The 20,502-nt window shown below is 53.6% G+C and overlaps 1 protein-coding gene across 7 annotated transcripts in view; it reads right to left on the bottom strand.

Moving 5' to 3' along the window:
- Positions 1–14,773: 14,773 nt before the first annotated feature.
- The window catches only part of TLE3 (TLE family member 3, transcriptional corepressor), a 31,396-nt gene continuing 25,667 nt past the window's right edge, over positions 14,774–20,502 (bottom strand). For 4 of the 7 annotated variants that reach the window (XM_069866607.1, XM_069866610.1, XM_069866605.1 and 1 more), the window contains exons 14-21: positions 20,207–20,403; positions 19,330–19,406; positions 18,913–19,162; positions 18,508–18,755; positions 18,070–18,217; positions 16,837–16,987; positions 16,055–16,131; positions 14,774–15,820 (exon numbers count right to left, since the gene is read on the bottom strand). In XM_069866607.1, coding sequence (XP_069722708.1) covers positions 15,713–15,820; positions 16,055–16,131; positions 16,837–16,987; positions 18,070–18,217; positions 18,508–18,755; positions 18,913–19,162; positions 19,330–19,406; positions 20,207–20,403 — 1,256 coding nt within the window. In that variant the 3' untranslated portion in view covers positions 14,774–15,712. The remainder of the gene's footprint in view (positions 15,821–16,054; positions 16,132–16,836; positions 16,988–18,069; positions 18,218–18,507; positions 18,756–18,912; positions 19,163–19,329; positions 19,407–20,206; positions 20,404–20,502) is intronic. The other 3 variants (XM_069866612.1, XM_069866608.1, XM_069866611.1) reach the window with 1 other exon arrangement.

Below are 20,502 nucleotides of genomic sequence, written 5' to 3'. Positions count from 1 at the left end.
CACCCTGGGGACACTGACGTCACCACTCGGCACCCAGAGAACCCTTTTTGGCACAAACTCCTTCAGGCAGATGGAAACAGTCATGAATTTATTCAGGGGAGGACAGGTGAGGAAGGAGCCCGAAGAAGACGAACAGAGACCCAGAGATATGGATGCCAGCAGTGGGTGGGCTTGGTGTGAGCTAGACAACAGCCAGGACACCTGCCACGGCCGTGCCGAGGTGCCATGCTCTCTGGGTGCTGGGGCAGCCTCTGAAGGGACTGCCATCCAAACGAGTGCCCAGCCCAAACCAATTAACCTTTTTAATATCCCCATATCCTCGTGTGGCCATCCATTACAGCCAATTAAGAAGAGCTGTGGCTCAGTATAATTACCACCAGCCCATAGCCGAGTAGGAAGGCTCCCTGGAAGGGGATGGGGACAGGAGGTGGCTGGCAGGGACACAGGGTGGGTTACAGCCCTGGCTTCCCACTGCAGAAGTTTGCGTGAGGGTTCAAAAGCAGTCAACGCTCTCAAATAACAATTGCTTATTGTGTTTGCTGGGTTTGCCCGGATTTATGATGTCGTCGTGGCCCAACGGCATAAGCAAACAGCTGCTGGGGAGGCAGCGGCCACCCGGCAGCACAGGGAGAGGCTTGCGGTTCCCTGGGAAGGAGCAGAAACCCTGTCCTCATCCCACCAGTGACCCAAATGAGGCCAGGGGACCCTGGCAGGGTTATGGCACCTCCACACCAGGGACAATGCTCAGCACCCGTCAGAGTGAGCACCCACAGGGTCCCAAGCAGGTCTTTCCTTCTGCTGTTACTTATGTCAATAAATCAGCTGCGGGAACAGCCTTATTCTGAGTGGGTATCCCTATTTCCCCCCAGTGCTGCCTGCAGAGCCTGGGACTGGGATTACTTACACCCACTTCCAGCCATTTCCATTTGTCTCTATTACCTGGAAAAAAGGCACAATGATCCTTGAAAAGGGCCCCGTTGTTGTGCTGCACCACCGCTCCTTCACACATTTCCTGTGCCTAATGAAGACAGATGAACATTATCTTAACCTGTTCCAGCAGCTGTAGGTTCCAACCAACCCTGCCAGGATGGGCAGTAACCCCTTGCTTGCTGCGTTGCTTGTACTGGTGCATCAGTGTGACTGTTGGGGTTGTCCTGTGCAGGGACAGGAGCTGGACTCAATGATCCTCATGGGTCCTTTCTAACTGAGGTCGTTCTATGATTCTGTTCATTGATCGGAAGCAACCTGGATGTTCCTGCAAGGGTTCCTGGAAGAATCATAGAATCATAGAATTACCAGATTGGAAAAGACCCACCGGATCATCGAGTCCAACTGTAGAAGAGTCCTGGCTTGCTGCTTTTTGTGTCATGAGCTGAGCTTTGCCTTACTTTTATGAGCTGATTTCTCTTCTTCCAGTTGCTGGCTTTTCTGTGAGGCCAGAACTTCAACACAGATTGAGTCCTGCTGCAAATGATGCCTTGGGGCATTGAAGAGCAATTTGGTCCTTGCCAGGCGGACAGCAAAGACTGTCCCACATAACATCAGGAGAGACGAGAAAGGTACTGAACTCAAAACCACAAATTGTTTCAAACCAGTGTATTGAAGGAAAAATTAATGCCAGTGGAGATAAAACTGAGAAGACCTTTCAGAGCAGGGCATCTTGGCAATGTATTCCTGGTCTACAGGAGGATGCAGAAAGCACAGAAATGTTCAATAGCTGTTGGTCGGGTGGTTGGGATTGGTGGTTGGTGATGAAAGACTTCCCGGCCCCACAGTAACTCGAATGAACGTTAAGCAGTTGCTAAACTCAGGGCATGTGGAAATCGGCAGGTCTGGTTCAGCTGTAGCCAAGGAGCTTTAAAAACAGTTGGCCAAGGGGAACGGTTGGACCATTAATGTTGATTTTCAATAAGTCTTTGAACACCGGGGTGGTTCCAGAGGGCTGGGAGGAAAGCTAATGTTGTGCCGGTATTTTAAAAGGGCAAACAAGATGACCCAGGTAATTACAGTCCTGTCAGGCTGACATCGATCCCGGGGAAAATAATGGAACAGCTGATACGGGACTCAATTAATAGAGAGTCAGAGGAGGACAGTGCAATTAATGACAATCAACATGGATTTATGGGAAACAGCCCTTGTCAAGCTCTTGTTCTGTCTCCTTCATGAGATTACAAGTTTGGGGAACAGTCAGTAATGCCAAAGAGATAGGTTCTGTATTGTCCCAAGCACTGGGAACCTGGATGAGTTGAAGGCTCAGAGCACGCAGAAGGTGGCCGGGGGCTCCAGAGGAGCTGTTGCAGGGGACCACTGGAGGCCCACGTGTAAGAACAGACATTGTTCCCTGGGGGGCATGGAAGAAGAAGGGGTGAAAACTCACCAAGTTGGGCACAAGCTGACTGTGTGTATTTTAAAGCAGCCAAAAGCAAAGCCTTTCACATAAGAACTGGGTGGAGGAAGGACCAGTGTGGGCCAAACCAGCCTACAGCAGCTTCAAAAGCACTTCTAGGGGCACCTAAATTTCATGTCTGACCTAGGAGGAAATCTGGTGCTTCAGGTTATTTAAACCTTTTTAAAAGCTCAACCAGTTTTAAGTTTAAAACAATGAAATCCCATGGTTTGTAAACGCAAAGGATGAATTCCAGTTTGGAAATGTCAGAAACAAAACATTTTAGCATATTCCAAACTAAAATCTCTATTCAGACTTTTATTTTCAGGCAAAAGCTCTCAGCACTTATTGTCCCGAATCCCCAGGGTCGCTGATGGCCTTCCCACCCTGCACTCATGTCTAGGGCCAGGCTGGGGATGCAAGCTCGGGGACTGGAAGTGCAGCTTTGGGGGCATCTTTGGGGCTGAGGCAGGCAGGGGCTGCCTCACTCCTGGCTCTGCTGAAGGGCTGTGGCTTGCAGGGAGGGCTGAGCCGTTCTGTCCAGCCCTGGCACGCGTGTCCCTGCAAGTCTCCCTCATCAAATCAATCTCTTTGGAGAAACACGGCAGCAGATGGCATTGACCTGCAAAAGGACACAAGGAGCAGCATCCAAGGCTGTTTCCACCACATCCACTCACCGGGATGGGGACTTGGGGAGGAAGAACTTTCAGATGAGCTCCCATCCATCCTTCCCCTGTTGCCCAACCTCATTAGCAATTGAGATGCTGTTGCGCCCAAGCGTCGGACGTGCACTTCTGGGGAGCTTTTTATTTAAAGTATTAGGCAGGTTATAAAAATGTCACTGATGATTTGCTCGTGTTTTCGAAACTGTTGTTAAAAATTTATAGTCAGGACAAAATGCAAAAGGAGAGGGGGGGCTGGTGGGGGGAAGAAAAACCCAAGCCTCCCACGTGTTTTAAGCTGAGCCTCTCCATAAATTAAGAGCTTTGCTTGTGAGGGTGGTCTGCAGAGCTGCGTGCCAAAATTGTGTGTGTTCAAAGGGTGAGGAGCATGAGGTTAAGTGTTAGAAAAGGGGAGGGGAAAAGCAACTTATTTAAGAACGCAGCACATAAAGCAGGCTGAGGTCCTTGCATCTGCCAGGGTGTCTGCACAGTTTCTGGGCCAGGGAGCTGCTGGGGGGTGGGATGCTGGCTAATCCTCACTGCCTTCCCATTAGCATGCAAAGCTATGCTCTTGCTTTGAGGAATTTTTGAACTGCTTTGGGGGATTAGGAGAGTGTCAGCCAGTGCAGAGCTGTGGAGCAGCATCCTGGCCGTTCCCACCTCATCCATGCGTCAGGATGGGCCCTTGGGGACTCACAAGTAATCGAGATGAAGACCTTTCTAGAGAAAATTGTCCCTATTTCTGCTCCAAGGAGCAAGCCAGATGCAAGGGCTTGTGGTTCTCATTTATAGATGGAGGGCAGACCTCTGCTCTCTTTCCAAGGATCATCATGGGGTTGCACAAGCTGGGCAAGCTCAGCTCTTGTGCAGCTTTGGACCAGCTCTTGCATGGCCAGCAAGGGTGGTTTGATGGCTCAGGAGAGCTCCTGGGCTGTGTATTAGCTGGGACACTTGCTTTGCTATTCAAAAGGCTCCTATTCCTTGTTATCAGAGCAGAGATGAAGCTCATTAAAGCTGGGCAGGGGGTGCAAGCATGGTGTCTCAGTGCTGGCTCATTTCAAAGGAGCATCTGTGCTTTCAGGAGGAGCAGTGAACTCCAGCACAGCCAAACCCAAGCTCACTGGGAATCCCATGGCCAGCAGCAACGCCACAGCCGCACTGGAGATGTCTCCCCTTTCTTCTTGCGATGCTACTAGGAAAAAAAAAATAAAAGGAGCCCAAAACCATCCAAAAGCCCCCAGTTTGCCCCAAGGGAGAAATGGGGGCTCACCCGCTGTGCTGAGGTTGCTTCGGGGATCCAGCTGGGCTGGGTGGGAGCTCCTCGGCTGGGACAGCAGTGTGGGGGAGCCTGCAAGGGAACATGCGACACAGACTGCCCCAGATGTTGCTGCCCCAGATGTTTGGAGCTCTCGAACACTGCGCAGCGCAAAGCAGCTGTGGGTGGAACTGAGTCCGCCCCAACGAGGGCTTTGATGCCTACAAACCCACAGCGCTGCCTGGCCCCACAGCCAGGTCCCCCCAGGCAGGGTGCTCCCTGTCTGCACACAGCGGGGCCGCATCGCTGCCTCCCCCAGACCCTGCACCCCTCCCGGACCCCGCACAGCCCAGGGACGGCCACCCGCTACGGCACGAGCCACCCTGTGAGCCAGAGCCATCGCTGGGGCTGGGATGCTGCAGTCTGACCTTGCTGGCTTTGATCTTAATCTTTCTCGGAAACTCTGTGTTTTCCAAATCTTATTGACTTTTACAGTTTTACCTCCTACGGAAGTGCATGCTGAAGGCAGCTGGTGGCTTCAGGGTTTGACCAGCAGTGATGAGGAGGGCACAAATGATGCCAGCGTGCCGTGCGATGCTCCCAGACCTGCCCACAGTGGGCTCAGGGTAATGAGGGTTCATAAATACCTCACCTCTGCACGCTGTGGGCTCGCTGGCTCCCCCAGATAGATAGGCTGTACCAGGGGATAATATATTTATCTGCAAGTAAGGTATGAGGCCACGAGCCCAAAGCTACAAATCCTCACAAGTGAGTATTAATGGATTATGCCTCTGCAATCCATTGCGTGTTCTAGTTATACAACAAAAATTGGGATAATAAAACAGCTCTTAGTGTCAAAATGTAATTAAACCGCTCCAATACGCCCTGAGAACAGCACAGCTGCTTTGTGCTGCCATAAAGCATTTTAAAATGGCTGGGCCGTTTGCTAGGGTGCCTAAATGAGAGCTCCTGAATGCAACCGTGGCTCCCGCACCGCGGTGTCTGTGGGGAGGTGAATCCCTCCTCTGATAAATCAGCCCTGACATGCTGGTGTGTGTAAACGTGGGTCCCAGTGCCTCGCTGATGGATTCTATCCCCTGCCTCCGTGCTGGAGATCTGCAGTGAGCAGGAGATGAGCCCAAGCCCTGCTGTCGCCTCCTGCCAAAAGCAAAGCTTTAGTCCCTCCATGGGGACAGGGTGGATGCTGGAGGGGGATCCTCTGCACCCCAAAATGTGCCCCAGAGGGGCTGCTGCCACTTATCCCTCTACTGCTGGTGCTGGTTGGAAGGTGAACACCAAACAAAACAAATTAATAGACTCTTGTTAAGGACTTCTAGGGGATAAATGAACCATTAATTAACCTCCTGGCAGAAGCTATCAAACCTGCACATAATAAATACCAATTATCAGTTATAGAGTTCATTCTCATCAACCTCGTTAGCATCCCAGGTGTGGCGAGAGCCCATGGTGCACAGCATGACCTCCCTCCCCAGTGCCCAAACCACCCCATGCAGGATGCCTGGGCTGAGCCACCCGTGTTCCTGCATCCTGCTGAGCCTGGGGCATCCCTCACTGGGAAGGGACAACTCTCCACGGTCGGCCCTCTGCAATGGACAACTCTCCAGGTCAACTCTCCACATGGACAACTTGCCATCGGACAAATCTACACGGCCAGCTCTCTACGGGACAAATCTACACATCCAGCTCTCCATGGGGATAATTCTGTGCAGGGTGAGTTAGGACTAGAGCTAGGGCTAAGGCTAGGGTTAACGTTTGGGTTGAGGTTAGGGTTTGGGTCTTCCCACATAGACTTGTCCCTGCGGGTAATTGGCCATGTAGAGCTATCCCACAGAGATCTGACTGTACAGAGGTGTCTTAGACCCTCCCAGGTCCCTAGCCAGGAATAAGGGCTTTTTCCCATGGCGTAGCCCATCCAGGGTTCAGGAATGATGGGATAATTACACCAAGCTGTGGACGAGCACCTCCCTCATTCAGTTTTGTGGTGTAGCCGCATCCCGGGGGCTGCAGATGAATGTGTGTGTGTGCGCACACATGCACCCGTGCATGAAGTTACCTCTATCATCTCACCCATCTTCTCCCCTCAGGGGTGCTGGGGGTTTTGACTTTTATGTGTAACAATAAAAACTTCCATTGTAGCAAAACATTGGCTGGTCAGAATTAGCCCAGTTAATTCCAGAGAATTGTTTCATCTCAGCTCAACAGCAGTAATGAATCTTTTTTACAAGATGAATTGGTGAACAGCCAGCTTCCTCCAGGGCAATTCCTGTGCAGTGTTGATCCCGCTGGAATTTACCTTGGAATAAAAAAAAAGGGGGGGGGGGGATGGGGAAGAAAAGAAAGAAAAGAAAAAAGGAAAGGTTTAAAAACTATCAAATGCTACTACTCATAACAACATGTTATTTAGCTCAGCCTTTTACTGACAGCATAAAGAGGGAGCCAGGGCTTTCACAAAAAATGCTCACACAACACTTATCTCCTAAGCCAACCCCAGCCTACCAGAAATATGAGGTGCACACAAACACGTTTTTATCCTCATAGGAGACAAGAAGCACAATGGGTGCTCACTAAATGCAGAGCTGCCTTTAAAAATTAACGTGATCTTTGCCTCTGCCTCAAGAATAAGAGTCCTACTCGAACACTGTGTTTTCAGTGAGCTTGTGGCTCCATGTCTCATGGAACATTTTGAGTTGGAAGGGACTTAAAGACCATCCAGTTCCATCCCCCTGCCATGAGTGGGACCTCCCACTCCACCAGGCTGCTCAGAGCCCCATCCAGCCTGGCCTTGAACCCCTCCAGGGATGGGGCAGCCACGCTTCCTCTGAGCAACCTGGGCCAGGGCCTCCCCACCCTCACAGTAAAACATTTCTTCCTAAGATCTCATCTCCATCTCCCTTCTTTCAGCTGAGAACTGTTCCCCCTCATCCTATCCCTGCACTCCCTGATCAAGAGCCCCTCCCCAGCTTTCTTGGAGCCCCTTTCAGCACTGGAAGCTGCTCTAAGTTTTCCCCACAGCCTTCTCTTCTCCAGGCTGAACAACCCAAACTCTCTCAGCCTGTCCTTGTCCAGGAGGTGCTCCAGCCCTCAGATCATCTCCCCCTCGGTCCCCCTTTTTCATGGCTTGAGATCCCCAGATTTGCAGGGGCTGCAGGGTCTGGTCTGAGAGACTGAGCGCTTGGAAGGTATTTATCAGAAAAGAGATAAATCTTACTAAAGCAGGGCTGCACCCCCACCACCCAAAAGGGCAGGGGTCTAATGAGATTTTTGAGACACTTCATGCTTTAATGAGACCCTTCATGCATTTTAGGGCCAGGAGAGGAGGCAGGGGCTGCCTGGCTGGAGGTGTTTGTGGAAGAGGAGGTGACGTGCTGGCTGGCACCATGTTCCCTGTGGTTTCCTCTGGGGCTGCTTTGCAGGGGATGGGCACGGTACGTGCCGTCACTTGCAACCAACAGCCGTGACCGAGGCTGGCAACTCCCTGCTACCTGCCAGCAGGGCTGCAGCTCCAGAGGTGGTTTGGGGAGGCAGCGAAGGGAGTGGCTGAGTCATCAGAAGAGCAGAGCTTCCCCTTTGGGAGCTGGCACCAGCACCCTCGGAGTGGCTGGGAGGGAGCAGAGTGCCTCATCCCATCCATGGAAGCACCAGCTGGGAAAGCCACAGGGAATAATATCCCTGGGACTCAGCACCAGTGTGCACCTCGAATCCTGGGTTCAGTTTTGGGCCCCCCACTACAAGAGGGACACTGAGGCGCTGGAGAGCCTCCAGAGAAGGGGAACAGAGTTGGGGAAGGGGCTGGAGAACAAGGGTTCTGGAAGTGGCTGAGGGACCTGGGGCTGCTTAGCCTGGAGAAGAGGAGGCTGAGGGGAGACCTTATCACTCTTTGGAGCTCCCTGGAAGGAGGTTGTGGTAAGCTGGGTGCTGGCCTCTTTTCCCAAGCAGCAAGCGATAGGATGAGAGGAAATGCCTTCAAATTGTGACAGAGGAGGTTCAAATAGAAAATCAGGAAAAATTTCTTTACCGAAAGAGTGATGATGCATGGGAGAGGCTGCCCAGGGAGGTGGTGGAGTCGCCATCCCTGGAGGTGTTTAAGAGACAGGTAGATAAGGTGCTCAGGGATGGTTCAGTAGTGGACAGGTACAGTTGGATTTGACGATCTAAAGCTCTTTCCCAACCAGGTGATTCAATGATTCTGTGATTCCATGACCCCTTCCTGGAGCAGCAGAGATCCTTGAAGCTCTGATGAGCCTCCAGGTTGAAGCTGGCCCTTCAGGTGCTGCCTACACACCAGCATGGAGGCATCGGGCTGGATGCAGCAGGTGTAGCTGTCTCAGGGGCTTTGCAAACATCCCAGATGAGTGCTCAGATGTCACCATCAAGAAACAACCCAACGGAGAACCCTCCCTTGTGTCGCTGTGCCCCAGCCCCATGCCAGGAGCAGCCTCTCCCCCACAGCAAAGGTGAGGGCAGCTGTGAGCACCGAGCATGGTGGGCATGGGCCAAGCAGAGCCAGGCACCTTCCTGGGGCTCCAGGTGCCCATGTCCCTTGTGGAAGGGACAGGCTGGCAGGCAGCAGCCACCGGTGCAGCGAGGCGATCCCTCCTGCCATGCCTGTCAGCCTGTGCTAATGATTTTTTCAGCAGGCAAAAACTCTGCAGTGTTGGTTGGGTTTTTTTGGGTGTATTGGGTTTTTTTTTTGTTTTTTTTTTTTCCAAGAGAGATTAAGCCAAATTAGTTTTTATCTGTTTCTGCCGTTTTCCGCTGGGATTCAGTGAAGCACCAGTGTCTGAGAAGAGAAAAACGATAAACATCTAAACGCAGACACTCTGAGTACTGTTTTATCTCTGCCATTTGAAGTGATGACACCCTTCAACCAGATAAATAAAGCAACGAGGAGGGGCATGTTGTTAGATGGAGTGTGTAACGAACAGAATCCTCCTTGCCACATTACAGACAATGGGAATGCACAATCATTCATTATAACTCAATTACAGTAATTAAAACTGGTGGGATGCAGAGGCAGAACAGACGAAGGGAGTAGTGCCAGCAGAATTTACACTCCGTGTCATCAGCTAGCGATAACAACAGCTGATGGTGTCCCAGAGCCTCCTCCCGCCATCTGTTCCCAGCGCCGACGACGACGAGGGGTGGCATTCGGTGCCGCAGCGACTGAATGCCTGGTGGATGGGAGCGGGGTAGGAAAGGGCTCTCAGCCCTCCCCAGCACCCAGCTCGGCTGCCGTGGGCGCTGAGCGCTGCTCCTTGGCACCCCAAAGGGCGAGCATCCCCGCCGGAGCGGGCACGGAGCCTGGGAAAATGGAGAGGGAAGGGAGCACCTCGTTATCCCTGCTCCAGACTGTGCGGCCGCCTGCTTGGAAAGCCCAGCCTGAGGGACCGCTCTGCGCCTGGGGTGGGCACGGCGTGGCACAGAATGGCACGGCACAACATGCTATGGCACAACAGAGCACAGCACAGCAGGGTACGGCACGGCTTGGAGCAGCATCGCATAACACATCATGGCATGGTACGGCACAGCACGGCACAGCGCGCTTGGGACAACACCCCGTGGCACGGAACGGCTTGGAATGGTGTCACACAGCCCAGAACAGCAGGACAGAGCACAGAACAGCACGGTATCATAGAATCACAAGGTTGAAAAAGACCCAAAAGATCATCGAGTCCAACCATTCCCATCAATCACTAACCCATGTCCCTCAGCGCCTCGTCCACCCATGCCTTAAACACCTCCAGGGAAGGTGAATCAACCCCCTCCCTGGGCAGCCTCTGCCAGGGCCCAATCACCCTTCCCGTGAAAATTTTTTCCTAATGTTCAGCCTATACCTCCCCTGGTGGAGCTTGAGGCCATTCCCTCTTGTCCTGTCCCCTGTCACTTGGGAGAAGAGCCCAGCTCCCTCCTCTCCACAACCTCCTTTCAGGCAGTTGGAGAGAGCAATGAGGTCTCCCCTCAGCCTCCTCTTCTCCAGGCTAAACACCCCCAGCTCTCTCAGCCGTTCCTCATAAGGCCTGTTCTCCAGCCCCCTCACCAGCTTTGTTGCTCTTCTCTGGACTCGCTCCAGAGCCTCAACATCCTTCTTGTGGTGAGGGGCCCAGAACTGAACACAGGATTCGAGGAGCGGTCTCACCAGTGCCGAGTCCAGAGGGAGAAGAACCTCCCTGGCCCTGCTGGCCACGCCGTTTCTGATCCAAGCCAAGATGCCATTGGCCTTCTTGGCCACCTGGGCCACTGCTGGCTCATGTTCAGTCGCTGTCAACCAACACCCCCAGGTCCCTCTCCTCCAGGCAGCTTTGGCTTTCGCAGCACAGCTCTGCTATGCCTGCAGCACTGCCCGGTGCTGCCCTGTTGGGACAGGACACACAGCCTGGCCAGGTCAGCTCCCCAGGGCGCACATTCCCAGGTGCCACCACCTACCCGCTCAAGGCAGGGGACACGCGTGACCACGGCCCACGCAGGAGCCCCAGGGCAGCTCTGCCAGTGCCCTGGGCACACGGGGAGCGCCAGGGTGACTGTCACAGCGGCAGCGTGAGCGGCCACCCTGCACCCTGGGCAGGCCCTCCCCACGGCAATTTGATAATTGTTGGTTACTCAAAGCACTGTTTGGGCTGACTGCAGGCCCAGAAAGCCAGGCTGGGAAGAGAGAGCGGTGACCACCAGAACCTCCTGGAGAAACGTCCACTTGCTAGGGGCTCCAGGAATGGCACCATGGTGGGCAACCAGCTGGGAGCACAATCCACCTGGAGTCCCGTGTCCAGTTTTGGAATCCTCAATATAAGAAGGATATAGAGCTGTTGGAATGGGTTCCGAGGAGGCCACAGAGATGATCCGACGGCTGGAGAACCTCTGCGATGAGGACAGGCTGAGAGCTGGGTTGTTCAGCCTGGAGAGGAGAATGCTGCAGGGAGACTTTATAATGGCCTTCCAGTACCTGAAGGAGCTCCAGGAAAGCTGGGGAGGGACTTTCTACAAAGGCAGGTAGTGAAAGGATGAGGGGGAATGGCTATAAATTGGAGAAGGAAAGATTTAAACTAGACATTAGGAAAAAATTCTTCACTATGAGGGTGGTGAGGTCCTGGCCCAGGTTGCCCCGAGAAGTGGTGGCTGCCCCATCCCTGGTGTTCAAGGCCAGGCTGGATGGGCTTTTGAGAAACCTGATCCAGCGGGAGGTGTTCCTGCCCATGGCAGGGGGTCTGGAACTGGATGGTCTTTAAGTCTCTTCCAGCCCAAACCATTCTATGGTTCAATGAAAGTCAAGGTGCACCTCAAAAGGTAACAGCTCAGGTTTGATGCTCAGCAGCTGCTGGGACCAAACACCTTCCATACTCCTGGAAGGATATCACTCATGGTAAGTGGGTGATGCAGCCCCAAAGGTGCCATTTGGCTGGGGATTCCAGGTCATGGCCATGAGATGGGCAGGTACCGGCACAGGTGAGTCCTGGTGCCCCGCTGCAATTCCCACCTCATTTGCTAGTGATGTGCAAGGTCCTTGTCTTCACGGTAGCATCAACCAAGGCTGAACTAAAAGCCTGTTTAAAAAAAAACAAACCCTTATGAATATATAATAATAAAAAAAATTAGTGTGTGGGGCTTGGGATGCTTTAATTGTAAAGCACGGGCATTGGGCGCCCGGCTGATAGCATAGATGGGAATCGGAGAGACTTTGCATGGCTTCAACACCTTCTCTGGCAGCACTTTCAGAGAGGTTGGAGTCAAACCACATTAATTGCAAAGGGCAACAGTTTGCTGGGAACTGTTGAAAGGTGAAGGGGCAGCGGATGAGGTGCTGGGGGGGATGCCAGGCCCCTCCGAACCCTTCTGCTCCCCTGCACAGGGCTCTCCCAAATCTTACAACAAAGGATTTCTTGCAATTTTTATCTTTTAATGGTCCCCGGTGTAAGCCCCTTGTTCCATCCAGCTTCAAATCAGATTTAAATGCACTCATAACCATTTACCGCTGTACATTATCGGAAAGCCAAGCAGTTAAGAGCGCTGCTCCTGCTTTTTATTTCTCCCTCGCAGCAGGCTCTGTCATGTTCAATCCATCACGAGGAAGCCCCCGTAGGACGGTACATATGTCCTAGTTCAAGGAAAGTGCTTTGTCTCTGTCAGGGGCACCCAGGCTGGGAGTGCAGGAACGCGGGTGCTCGCATCCCGTGGGTTTGGAGCCACTGAACCCTATTCCCCAAGCCGCGGCGAGCATCCCGCCTGCAGGCACGGGCACCCCAGGGGCTGGTCCCCCGCCTGGGCAGCCACAGCCCCGCCTTGGTGAGGTCAGGATGCTCCCTGGGAGCAGCTGAGGGCTGGTGGGATGTTTGAGGTGGAAGGGCAGGAGGGGACCTGCCTCCAGACTGCTCCTTTCTTGGCTGATTTAGGGCAGGCGATCAACGCGCCCTGAGAAATCACTCTGGCAGCTTGACCTCTCTGGGGTTGATTCGCTGATGTGCTCCTGCCTTCGCACACGGGTTTGAGGCCTCGTGGGCTTTGGAGCCTCACTGCAAACCTTGCAACCCCAGCCAGCCCTGCCTTAACGGTGAAACAGCCTTCCTCCTCTCCATCACTGCCAGAGACATTGGATGGCCTGAGAACGAGAAATATTCACTAGTAAACTTGGGTTTTGTTATTATTGGTGATAAGACAATCTTTTTAGAAGATAAAATGATGCAGGAGTTCAGTTGCAAACCAACAGTGAGTCCAGAGGTCACAGAGATGATGCGAGGGCTGGAGCACCTCTGCTACAAGGACAGGCTGAGAGTTGGGGTTGTTCAGCCTGGAGAAGAGAAGGCTACGGGGAGACCTTAGAGCAGCTTCCAGTGCTGAAAGGGGCTCCAGGAAAGCTGGGGAGGGGCTCTTGGTCAGGGAGTGCCAAGATAGGAAGAGGGGAACGGTTTTCAGGTGAAAGAGGAGAGATTGAGATGAGAAATTAGGAAGAAATGTTTCCCTGTGGAGGGTGGGGAGGCCCTGGCCAAGGATTCCTCAAACCAGCCGCCCTCCACCATCACCATCCCTGGGCAAGGGGGATCCTGTCCCCCTACCCCACCACGCAGGAACAACGGCCCCTCACTTTCTCTGCTTGCTTTTATTAACAACTCAGTGCAGGTTTTCAGAGATCAAAGGGTTTATAGACACTTTGCTTTCATTTGCACTTTGTTACATTTACTTTTTATTCTTTTTCCTTTTTTTTTTCCTTTTTTCTCTCTCTCTTTTTTTTTTTTTTTTACAAAAACCAGTTGCAGTTATTAACAGCTGTACATGTTCTGCTACATACTTTGGTGTAAAGTTGAGAAGTCTGACTCCATTACCCTCCGCCAGCTCTGGCACATGCAGTTCCTTTAATTTTTTTCTTCCCTCCCCCCTCCTTTTTTTTTTTTTGGAGGAAAACAAAGCACCAACTTGCAAACCCGTGACATGCAAGTTGGTGGTGGCCGCACCACCAGGGGAGTTTGCTACGGGGTCAGTTCAAAGCCCCCAGTCCCTTCCAACACCCCCTCATCAATGCAAAGATGCTCCAAGCGCTGCGGGGTCAGATGCTGCACCAGAGGCTGCTTGGGGACGAGCAGAGCTGCCCCTGCACAGGTCTGTGCTGGCCACAGAGACCAAATACGAACCCAAACCACAGACTGGGCATTGCTGAACCCCAAAATATAGATCGGGCACCGCCAAACCCTTCAGTAGGCGCCAGCACAGGTCCCCTGACAACAGAGGCTCATCCAGAACCATTTTTTCCAAGCCGAACCACTAAATGCAAGTTAAACAAGCTTGCTTTTCCCTTCATCAGATAATTAGTGCGCAAGATCGATCCCATCTCCTCCCAGCACACAGCGAGCACTAATGAGCCACACAGGGTGGACGCCACTTGCCTGGGACATTCCCCTTCTTTCTCTTTTGACCAGCAAATGGTGACGATCTCAAAAACCTCTTATTTTTGATGGGACAACACATCATTTCCCATAAGGTCTCCTTCAAAGCCCATCTCGCAGCTGCTTGGAGGGACAAACCAACCACCAGAGCAGCCGGGTATCAACCGCCTCCGCATCCTCCTCCTCTCCATGTGAAGCCGGGTGGGTCTCACCTGAACCCTAACCCTCGTTTGTTTTTTTTTTTAACCAGCTTAAAACCAAAAACTTAAAAAATAATCCATAAAAATGCAGTATAAAAATCCTCTTCCATATGCTACAATACAGGGCGAGCGCTTCTGCTACACAAATACTTTTATTTTCCCGTTATGTCTTTTTTTAACTCTTTTTTAACCCTTTAGTACAAAAGGCTGAAACGCCGGCCTGTGCAGGGAGGGGATTTGCTTCATCGGGACTGAGATACTAGAAGACACCAAGACCACACAGCCCACAGGACCCTCTACCACCACCAGCCCCTTCCCCCCCATCGCACACAAACCCTACTTGTTAGTAAACTTTGCTTTTAAAAAAACTTGTATTTTAAAGGTTATCAATTCTAATTTCTTTACTTTCATTTGAATACAAAACACATAAGTTGCTATTATCTTTCGTGGCTCCCTGAGCTGAATTTTTACTATGCTTTCTTTGAAATCACTCCTCATTGCTTCTGTCCGAAGACCAAGAAGGGCTTGCGCAGACAATCCCGGCAGCGTGGGCTTCCCCTTTCTCTTCAAACGTACGAGCACAAAAAAAGAAAGAAATCCATATATAAAAAAAGGTGATTGTGTTGCTGATGTCCCGTCAGCAGCTGAGGAGTCCCAGCAGCGTCCCACCATCACGAACACACCGAACAACGCACGGCTACGACAGGAGGAACAACTTTCACCAGTGGACATCTTTGCTCAGCCTCGTTAGGCGCCGCAAGGCAAGGTCGCGTCCAAACAGACGCTTTTTGGGAAGGGGGGGGGGGTAAAGAAAAAAACAAAAATAAGATTGCCACCACCAAAACCATCAGTGGAATACAATTACAGCAGACGAAAAATACACAACTAGTGTACCAGGAGGGGTCCCCCACCCTTCCAACGCTATTTACTAGTCCGGTATTTACATTTTTCACAAGTTCTTATGCAGGATGCACCAAAAAAAAAACCAAAAAGTCACAATAAAAAAATCAAGTCCTCGATAGTGCCACCAAAGCGCAGACGGAGAGAACCAGGAAATAACCAAAAAAATCAAAATTAAACCCAAAAAAACCCTAAAACCAAACCAAAAAAAATCCGTTTAGGGCTTTGATGTGTGCCATTATTTGCAGACCTCCAAATAAATCCATGTGTATGGAACGCCTCGAGGCAGAGCCCCGTCGGAGCATGCCGGTCCATGGCTGGGCAGCGGGGGCCACCCCACGCAGCCCCCGCCGAGCTCCCGGCCGCTCGAGTCCTGTCCCCACCGGGGCTGGGAGCTGCCAGCCCTGCGATCGAATCCACCGTTAGTAGATGACCTCGTAGACTGTGGCCTTCTTGTCCCCAGAGCCCGTGACTATGTACTTGTCATCCGCTGAAATGTCACAACTTAAGACGGATGAGGATTCCTTGGACTGGAAAAAAAGAGGGAGGGGAAAGAAAACCCATCAGATTGGTTTCCCCAACGAGGTTGCCACAGCTGTGTTCAACCAAGCAGCATAAATGCTTGTGGCATCACCACATCCCACACCCTGGGTTCTGAATCCGGTCACCCCAGTAGGATTTGACCCCTCCCCAGGGTTAGCAGCCCCCCAAAACGATGCTGAAAGGGGGGGTCCCTGTGCCCTGCCCAAGATGCAGCCTCCTACCTGGAAGATGCTTGCTCCATAGGGCGTCCTCCAGGCATTGAGCAGGTTGTCTTTTCCAGTACTCACAAACCATTTACCTGTGCCCAAGAAATACAGCATCAGGGGCTGAGAGCTGTTGCTGCTGACCCCCTGTCCCACAGCACCGACACCACTGGCCGGACCCCGCAGTCAGCCTGCCCCTCACCCTGAGGATTTAGGAGATGCTGGAAAAGCTGGAGATTTTCCAAAGATGCCTGTCCCAGCCCCTCTCCTGAGAGGACAGAACCCAGCCCCACGCTCACACAGGGGCAGGCATTTGATCATCTCCCACAACGTGGCAATTTGCAACCACAACTGGAGCCATTTTACAGGGATAATCCCCAAATGCACCATCTGTGGGACTGATCTTGCTAGGAGCTCAGCCTCCTGCACCGCACTACAGAACCATAGAATCACCAGGTTGGAAAAGACCCACCGGATCATCGAGTCCAACCATTCCTATCAATCACTAAACCATGTCCCTTAGCACTTCATCCACCCATGCCTTAAACACCTCCAGGGAAGGTGACTCAACCACCTCCCTGGGCAGCCTCTGCCAGTGCCCAATGACCCTTTCTGTGAAAAATTTTTTCCTAATTTTCAGCCTAAACCTCCTGTGGCGGAGCTTGAGGCCATTCCCTCTCGTCCTGTCGCTATGCATCATCCCCTGTGCTGTGGTCCTCACACGCGTTCCTACCCATCACTGAAGGAGCTCAGGAGCCACATTCAGGGCCAGAGGCTCATTTGGGGCTGGAGCCACTTACCGCAGTAGGCGAACTTTAGGGAGAGGACGCAGCTCTCATGGAGGTGCAGCTGGTACTTGTCGGGCTTCGTGTGGTGCAGCACTTCCACGTTGCTGCTCTCCATGCCCACCGCCAGCCACTCGCCCGTCGGGCAGTACCCCAGCGAGAAGATCTGGGGGGAAAGAAGAGGGGTGCTCAGGGTGGGGCTTGCACCTATCAGCTTCTAACTCTGCCTGCAGCCCCTGCCCTGAACAGGCACCATCTATCTCCTTGTCCCTGGCAATTCCCCATCAAAGAGAGATGCCAATGGCCCGGGCATGAGCCGAGCTGGGGGTGATGCTGATAACACGCTGGCTTTGCCTGCTGCACTGGCAGCGAGACCAGCAATGCAGAGGAGAAACAGTCCAACAGGCAGGGGAAGATGCAGCCTGGTCTTTGTAAAGCACCAAGTGTCCCCAGAAGCTGAGATGTAGGCACAGCGATGGTGAGAGCTGGCGGATGGCATCTGCCCCTGCAGCACAGCCCCACAGCTCTTGCCCCAGCTCAGCCTCTCCCAGGAACAGGACTTCTGTCTTTGGACAGAAAGCACCTTCCTGGCATCCTCCAGAGGAGAAAAACTCAAGTGTGGGAGGCAGCAAGACTAAATAAACTCTAAGCTGTGGTTACTCATGGTCACCAACTCCAGCCTCACCAGCCCTCAAGAGGTGCAACAGGGCTTGGAGAGGCACATCCAGGTGTTTGGAGCAGCCACACGAGACCCACGAACGCTGGGGCAGCTCCAGCACTTGCTGAGGGGACCCAAGGTGCCACCTTTGCTCCTCTGGCAGGGCCTGCAGGAGGCAGTTAGTGCCTGAGCCTTGCTGCCGTCCCAACTGAAGGGCACCCAGAGCCTGTAACACCCACAGGCATCCCTAGCCAAGCACTGCTTTCCTAACAGCAGCTTAATCTTGCAGTGGATGAAAAAGAGATGAAAGCAGCTGAAACAAGAGCCAGGGGAACCCTGCAGCTCTCGCTGCCTTGAAGGCTCTTGGGTTCCACCTGAAGCAGCAGGGACAGCCACGCTCAGAGCTAACAGGGGCCTGCACAGGCTATTTCCCAGTAAGAAGAGTCCCCTTCCACAGCCATGCACAAGTCAGCTGCCGAGCGGGCTTTCTGGTTTCCGTGGAGGGATAAACCCCTGCCTGGGGTCTCCGCAAGGGGCTGCACAAGGCCTCAGGAGGGAGGGACATCCTGGCCAAGGACCTCTAAGCTCACCTGGGAGGTGAAGTCGTGCTGCTGGAGCTGCCTCCCTTCCCGCAGGTCCCAGGAGCGCACCGTGTTGTCCAGCCCCCCTGTCCACAACTTCGTACCATCGTGCGAGATATCTATGCAGCTGGCACCATCCGTGTGGCCTTGGAATTGCCTTTAAACAAACAAAAATACACACGTCTTCAAGGGGAACGCCTGCTAGTCAGGCTGCATTTACAACGCTTCCCTGCACCAAGCACGCCTGGAAATCCATCCAGGGAGCATCCTTTGCCAAGGGGAACCAGCCCAGGCGAGCCTGCTGGGCCCACTTACAGACAAAGCATCACAAGGTAAGTGTTTTGTTGCCATCCCCAAAGTCCTAACGTGGCCAGAAAGACCCCAATTACAGAGGAAAGCAACCCCTCTGGTGCTCTCCTGCCACATCCAGATGCGAAGCCGGCTCACCTGACAAGCGTCTGGTTGTGCAGGTCCCAGACGGCGATGTTGCCGTCGCTGCAGCAAGAGAAGCAGACTTTGGCGTCGGGGCTGATGGCCAGGGCGTAGCAGGCAGGGGCAGAGGAGGTCAGCTCAGCCTTGATGCGGGGTGTAGGGGAAGCCAGGTCCCAGATGGTGAGCGTGCTCGCCTCCCCTCCCACGATCAGCGTGCGGCCGTCAGGGAGGAGTTTGCAGGAGCGGATGTAGTTGTCTCTGTTCTGGAGCGGGGAAGAGGTGGGTGATGAATGATTCCTCGCATCATAGGTGGGGAAAAGCAGGGGACACACACTCGGGGACAAGAGAAATCCAATGTGGCTTGCACATCTGGGACGCTCCAGCTCCCGTACGAGGCAGCGCTGCCCCGAGCCCCCTTACCAGGCAGTCCAGCTGGGAGATGGGGCTCTTGCTGCCCGGCTGGCTGATGTCCCAGATCTTCACACAGCCCTTGCCCCCAGTGTAGACGTGCCTGGTGGGGTTGCTGATGGTGACGGCGCACACCACCTCCCCGTGGCTCAGCGTGTTGATCTGCCGGGCGTGCCGAGGGATGCCGGGCCCCGCCAGGGCGTCGTGGGGAAAGGGGACCGGCTGCATCTGTCCATCGGCGCTCACGTGGAAGGAGTAGGCTCTGCCAGAGGAGAGCAAACGGGGGTCAGCCCCGGAGGCAGAGCTTTGCCGCACACCCAGCGTAAAGGGGCTTGGATGGATCCAGCGCCAGGTGAAGCCCCGTGCTCATCCCCTTCTCCTGGGCACATTCATCCCCACCCAGTGCACAAAAACCCAAGAGGGGCTTACGGTTTCCCTCCGGGGATGGACGCCAGGCTCGAGGGCAGGCCGGGAGCCCTCATGGGTGGATGCGGATCAAAACCAACCTGCCAAGAGACACATACACATAAGTAAGGCCAGGCACGAGCTGGGCACACAAGCAAACAGCCCCCTGTTCACAAGATTGGGCAGGCATAGGGACACCCAGCAGCTCCCTCTCCTCCCTTGCTGCTCAGTAGAATCATAGACTGGATTGGGTGAGAAGGGACCTCAAAGCCCATCCAGCCCCACCCCCTGCCACGTGTAGGGACACCTCCCACTGGATAAAGTTGCTCAAAGCCCCATCCAACCTGGCCTTGAACACCCCGAGGGATGGGGCAGCCACCACTGCTCTGGGGAACCTGTGCCAGCGCCTCTTCATGAAAAATACCTAATGGTTATTTTTGCCCTGGCTGAAAGGTTAAGGACTGGGGCACTAGCAAAATGTTTCTGGTCCACAAGGACCAGCGTGGGACACGTTCACCCTCATCATGCTATTCCCAGGCTCCCAGGGACAGGAGCAGCCAAGCCACACCCAGCACCCTGGCTACAGAACCCACCACCTCTGCATCAACGGCAGCATTTTGCTTCTTGCTTTGCCTTAAAGCGTATGATTGAATGTTTAGCAAGAGCAAGGGGAAGGGGCCCGCACAACCCCATGCATTGGGAAAGGATAAACACCAAGGCAAGTGGCACAAATGTATCACCTCACAGGGAGGTATCTGCCACCCAGCATCCCTTGACAGCAGCCGATTGAAAACGCAGCTCATGAGGAGCCCCCAGTTTCACAGGAAAGCATCCCCTGCACCCTCTCAGACCCTCCCCACACCTCCCACCAGCAAGAAAAGGAGCTAAAAGTGCTACGTACAGCTCCAAAGCTCACCATTGGCGACCGGCCGTAGGCAGCGGCGGCGGCAGCGGCGGCGCTCATCTGCGGGGGGATGTTGTGGAGCCCCGCGTAGGCACCAGGGCTGGTGAGCGAGCCGTTCATCTCGTGGTGCCCCATCATCGCGAAGGGAGCCGCGTAGGAGCCTGCGATGGAGATGGGCGTCCGCAGGGCCGAGGCTGCAGGAGGGACACGGTCAGAGGATGGAGCCTGACAGCACCCAGCCCCGCTCACCCAAGAGGATGGTGTGCAACGGCTGGATCTCTCTCCTCACCCTA

The sequence above is a fragment of the Phaenicophaeus curvirostris genome, chromosome 12, assembly GCF_032191515.1.
Source record: "Phaenicophaeus curvirostris isolate KB17595 chromosome 12, BPBGC_Pcur_1.0, whole genome shotgun sequence".
NCBI classification, from domain to species: Eukaryota; Metazoa; Chordata; class Aves; order Cuculiformes; family Cuculidae; genus Phaenicophaeus; species Phaenicophaeus curvirostris.
The sequence above is the reverse complement of the archived record's forward strand: the minus strand, read 5'-3'. Positions and strand labels throughout refer to the sequence as shown.